This window comes from Capsicum annuum, unplaced genomic scaffold, assembly GCF_002878395.1.
Source record: "Capsicum annuum cultivar UCD-10X-F1 unplaced genomic scaffold, UCD10Xv1.1 ctg3936, whole genome shotgun sequence".
Classification (NCBI taxonomy): Eukaryota; Viridiplantae; Streptophyta; class Magnoliopsida; order Solanales; family Solanaceae; genus Capsicum; species Capsicum annuum.
In genome coordinates this window covers 1-5,679 of record NW_025846572.1, presented here as the reverse complement: position 1 = coordinate 5,679, position 5,679 = coordinate 1, and the positions used below count along the sequence as shown (strand labels likewise).

Below are 5,679 nucleotides of genomic sequence, written 5' to 3'. Positions count from 1 at the left end.
TGTAATGTTATTGAGCTAGGTGGAATACCCTACAATTGTAATTCCACGGTTATGTGGAATCCGCCTCTGGTGCTAGGCGGCCAAGCCTCCAATCCAAGTAGCCGCCAAGATTTGGAGCCGGTATACCCCCATATGAGTACACCGCAGGGAATCCCCCCATGTGAGATGTCCCAATTATTTTATTATCCTTCCAAGTAGGATACAATATCATATGACCTGCATCGGCAACTACGGTTTTCAGCGATGAGCCCTTTCACTCAAACGCCTTCTTCGGGCATCCACCTTTCTCATAAAAATCAATGCATTCAAACTTTGTTCAAATCAATCATATGTCATACTCTGTAGGGTATCGTCATACCCGACTTTCAAGTCATCAGTATCATATCATTCTCTTCATTCAATCATCATATGTAACATATTTCAACATGAACAAAACAACCCTCTCTTTGAAATTCAAAAACCATATCCAAATCAAGACATTTTTAAGACATTTCATGACATGCATTTCAAGATGATTTCAAATGATTCATATCATGTGAAAACTTAAAACAATATCATATCACGAGAGGGGTTCTGTGTAAATCTTGCTCTCAATTTATCATCATTATGAAACACATGCATATCCATATATAATATATCAAATCACATTGGAATTAGGCCTAAAGACCAAATCAATATCATAAAACGTTTAAAACATAATCATATTCGTAATTTCAAAACCCCCATTTTGAAAACATGAATTTTTAAAGCCCATGAGATTTTTGAAATAACCCCACATACCTCTATATGCGAATATGATAGTTGCTTCTTGAAGCCTACGTTGCGGGGATTTCAAATCTTCAATTTGTTTTGAAAACCCATGGTTGAATCTTGAACAACTTGGATTTTTATTTTGAAACCCTAGAGAGAGTTCTTGAACACTTTTGATGAATGAAGGTGTATTTTGGGGTCTTTAGGAACTGAATTTCGTGTTTAGGGCTAAGTAAGGGAGGAAAAGGACCATTTTGCCCCAACAATGGAGTGTTTAAGTCACTTGAAACCTTTACATAGGCGCCGCCTATGCTATCGCTTATGTTTACATAGGCTCCGCCTATGCTATCGCCTATGTTTAAATAGGCGCCGCCTATGCTATCGCCTATGTTTACATAGGCGCCGCCTATGCTATCGCCTATGTTTTCCAGTGGCCATGTGCGATTGGTTAGGCGACGCATACTACTTTGAAAGACCATAACTTCTTGCTCGGGTGCCGGATTTTAGCAAAATTGGTATCGTTGGAAAGCTAACTCGAAGAACTATCATATGAAACATAGTAGGCTCTCTAATTCGACATATACAGAGAGTTATGGTCGATGGAATCTGACACAAATTACAACGTCCACTAAAACTTAATCAATCGAAATAGTTTCAACTCGTCCTTGAGTTGAAGGACCTCTATGGTCTAAATTCAAGCTTGAATGGATCCACATCCTACGCAAATAATTAACATGCCATATTGGCATAGGATTTATGGTTTCAAGATTAGCAACGCATCAAAATCATGGTCTATATTGTAGCCCGAAATGCGGGGCATTACAAGAATAATTAAGTTTGGGTCTATATACGTAGGAACGACGGTCTAAAATCTAGCCCAAAAATATGGGGTGTTACATAAAAACCCGCATACCTCGATTTAGGAATTCAAAGGGTGCTTATTGATGCCTACGACTTGGGGATTCCAAATCTTCAATAAATTTTGAAAACCCACGTTTGAATCTTGATTGATTTGGGTTTTTAGTTTGAAACCCTTGGGAGTGTTATTGAGAATTTTAGATGAATGTGGATGTATTTTGGAGAATTGGGGACTGAATTTCGTGTTTATGGCTGAATAATGGTGCAAAAAGGACCATTTTGCCCGCAAAACAGAGTGTTTAAGTCACTTGGGTCATAATGCATGCGGCGCACACCTTATCGCATAAGTTAGGTTGTACGGTGCACACTTTATCGCACACATTAGTTTGTGCGTTGCACACCTTATGGCATAAGTTAGGGTGTGCGTCGCACACCTTATGCTAGATGATGCACTCCACTTTGCAAAGCCATAACTTCTTGCTCGGGTTTCAAATTTTGGTAAAATTAGTATCGTTGGAAAGATAATTCAAAGACCTTCCATTTTATATATAGTATGCACTCTAATTTGATATATATTGGTAGTTATGGTCACTGGAAGTTGATTCAAGTTTAGACGCTCACTAAAACTCAAATCGATGGAAAAGCTTTCGACTCTTCCTTGAGTTAGGGGACCTCTATGATCTCAATTCATGCTCAACTTGATTCATACACTACATAATTGATTAACACACTATATTTACAATAGATTTATGGTTTTTTTGGAACGTGTACAAGTAGAAATGATGGTTTACGTTCTAGCCTGAAAGTATGGGGTGTTACATAAACACATATGCACAAGCATCTCATAAACATTCATAACCTTCACCTATGTTGCTCGGACTCTTCAAAAATGTAATCGGGGATTGTGTCGGATACTTCAAAAATAGTGCATTTGTCAAGGATCTGACCTTGGTGCGACAACGTTTTTGGAGAGTCGATACTGTAGATTCAAGAAAAGCAATGGAAATATAGCAGCAAGAGATGTTATTTATCACCAGAGCAGTAGCTTCAATGGTGGTTTCTCTACTATAACCATCAACAAAATCTTCATTACTCATCATAGAAAGCATAAAATCAATAAAATCTTCTTCATTTCCATTAACAAAATCAACACTTTCTCTCTTCTTCACATGTTCATCCAACCAACTTTGTAAAACACAATCAATATCCGTAAATGTCCTTTTCATAAACTTAACATGCCCTTGAAAATCAATCCACTTAAACAAAGGTATTGGAAATGCATCCCATAACACAAACCCTATTGACATAAAATCTTTCAAAACTTTCTTAAATCTCTCAGCTTCTTCTTCTTCATTTCCACCTTTTTCTACCCTTCCATAGCTTTTTCCATCTATCATTTTCACTATTAAGCTCAGTGTTAACTTTTCTATCCAATTAGTAATATTCACTTTCATCGAAAATCACCTCCGGTCACCGAAAACTCAAGATTAGCTCCAGAGACCAGGCAGTCCGGTGCACTAAAGAAATTGCTATGTGCACTATTGTATGAAGCTTTACCTTGCATTTCTACCACGGGCTGTTTCCACGACTTGATAACGTTATCTCCCTTAGCACTAAAGCTCCCGCTATGCATGGGGTCCAAGGAAGGGTCAGACAAGAAGACTTTATTGTACGAATCCTTACCTTGGATGTCTGTCAGAAGTTGTTTCTTCGTCTTGATAACATTATCTCCATCCACAGTAAAACTAATATCATCTCCATCCACCGGGATATCAACTCCGGTCATCAAAAAATGATCACCGGTGACCGGAAAATCAAAATTTTGTTTGTAGACCGGTGATTGATCTCCAGTGACCGGAAAATTAACCTCATCTCCATCAACCATACAACTAACATCATCTCCACCCACCGGAAAATTATCTCCAGTCACCGGAAAATGATCACCGGTGACTGGAAAATCAAGATTTTGATCTCTGGTGATCGGAAACAAAGAGTAAAGCTCTTTAATACTAGTTTTCAATTCAGAAACCCTCACATCTCTCAATTTATCCAACTTATACTAGACAAAACTTTGTTAATAACAATTTTCCTAATCTTTCTCCAGTAATCACCATAACTAGCAAGAAAAAGCATATACTCTCCGAACAAAGTCCCCGGTCGGGCAGCAAACACTTTATCATTGATATTCAAACAATCATTCACAGCATCATAGCTGCTTACCACTAATATATGCGGTATACCTAGCCGGAAAGTTAAAATGGGGCCATATTTTTCTGCCAAAGAGGATAATTTTCAATGCAATGGAATGCTGTCGGTGCTGGAGAATTGGACAAGATGACCGATCACCCGTAAGCCACCGGAGATTTATGGCGGGAAATCTGAAAGTTTATGTGATTTTTGTGTTAATTTATATATGAAAATGGAGGAAAGGGTAATGGTTATGAGTAGTAAAATTGCATTAAAATGAGAAAAAATATGATCTTCCATTTCTGTTATGAAGAAAAATCTAAGTTTTTTGGATGTGTTTATATAGTGCTAGACAAGGATTTTATTAGTTAATATCTCATACTAGATATGGGATAAATAGTTAAGGACACAAGGCATCATAATTATACAGGCACTTAACTAGAGATCACATGGTACATGATGCAGACATGTTTGGTTCTCATTTCTTAGCTCTCGTTACAAGAAAAGAACAAGAGCATTTCTTTGTCTACTCATTGGACTATGCACGTGCCCATCTTGCAAATGATGCCAAGGCTGCAAAGAAAGGAGGCGAGAGACAGTTCAATGGTATGATTGATGTCTACAGAAAGACACTCGCTTCTGATGGAGTTGCTGGACTGTACCGTGGATTCAACATTTCATGTCTTGGTATCATTGTCTACCATGGTTTGTACTTCGGGATGTATGACTCCTTGAATCCCGTTCTCTTGACTGGAGGACTACAGGTTAGCGTTTTGTCTGTTTCAGCGTCTTTGTTTTTTATTGGTTTACGTGGATTTTGATAATATCATTGGCTCGACAATTTCACTTGGCTTATTTTGATGTTTACGAGATTGTTTCTTTGCTAGCTTTGTTCTCGGGTGGCTGAATACCAACGGTGCCGGTATTTCCTCATACCAAATTGACACAGTCCGAAGAAGAATGATGATGACCTCCGGTGAAGCTGTCAAGTACAAGAGCTCACTTGACGCATTCTCCCTGATTCTTAAGAACGAGGGTCCCAAATCTCTTTTCAAAGGTGCTGGTGCTGACATCCTTCGTGCCGTTGCTGGTGCTGATGTGTTGTCTGGATATGATAAACTTCAGATGATTGTTTCTGGAAAGAAATACGGCTCTGGCGCTGCCTAAATTCAGACCAAATATAGCATCCTTTAGGATTAGATATTGACGAAAATCTTTCTGCAGTGCAATATGAGGATTCTTTTGGAAAGGCATTTTACCTTTTTTCCTCTTTTTCTTTTTTGAATAATTTGAAAATTTTTCGGGATCTTTATGCAGAGTTTATATATTGTCATACTCAAAACTTTTGATATAATTAAAAGAGACGGATTTGACTACATCTACTTGTACTTTTGCTGATGTGATTTCTTTTGACAACAACATTTTTGTTCCTTTTGTATGCGAGTCCCTCTTAGATTCTTCGCATACTCTTGTGAAGACGGGATATTCAAGAGAGTTCATATTTTGATTCGTAATTTTTTCCTGATCTAATTCGTAACATATCAGTTACTTGATGAGCTATAAGCATATTTCTGTTTGCGAAACAAATATGGTTTGAAATTAGAATCATATTTGAGCATATGAACTTGAAAAATATATTAAGTTAATAAAGCTTAAGTAGATTAATACAAACTAAAGTAGAACAAATGTAGAAGAAGACATCTCTCAAAATAAAGCTTAATAGTAAGCAACTCCACTACGCCAATGTCTTCTTATCCTTGACATCTGAAAATTGAAAAATAAGATAGTGAGCATTAAATACTTATCAATAAGAAAAATTTGCTTCGGAGAGAGTATCTATTAGTTGTTGTTATTAAAAAAAAACTTGAAAACTAATATATTAGT

At 37.2% G+C, this 5,679-nt stretch overlaps 2 protein-coding genes and 1 pseudogene across 2 annotated transcripts; 1 reads left to right on the top strand and 2 right to left on the bottom strand.

The window, feature by feature from the left end:
• Positions 1-2,542: 2,542 nt before the first annotated feature.
• LOC124891650 (cytochrome P450 CYP82D47-like) lies at positions 2,543-3,005 on the bottom strand. The gene is made up of 2 exons (XM_047403360.1): positions 2,643-3,005; positions 2,543-2,587 (listed from the first exon to the last, which is right to left on the bottom strand). The coding sequence occupies exons 1-2, from the start codon at positions 3,003-3,005 to the stop codon at positions 2,543-2,545; spliced, it is 408 nt and encodes a 135-aa protein (XP_047259316.1).
• A 53-nt stretch (positions 3,006-3,058) lies between these two features.
• On the bottom strand, positions 3,059-4,095 carry LOC124891649 (annotated as a pseudogene).
• Positions 4,096-4,161: 66 nt separating this feature from the next.
• LOC124891648 (ADP,ATP carrier protein 1, mitochondrial-like) lies at positions 4,162-5,171 on the top strand. The gene is made up of 2 exons (XM_047403359.1): positions 4,162-4,559; positions 4,683-5,171. Exons 1-2 carry the CDS (start codon positions 4,245-4,247, stop codon positions 4,737-4,739), a joined length of 372 nt encoding a protein of 123 aa, XP_047259315.1. The 5' UTR covers positions 4,162-4,244; the 3' UTR covers positions 4,740-5,171.
• The last annotated feature ends 508 nt before the right edge of the window (positions 5,172-5,679 follow it).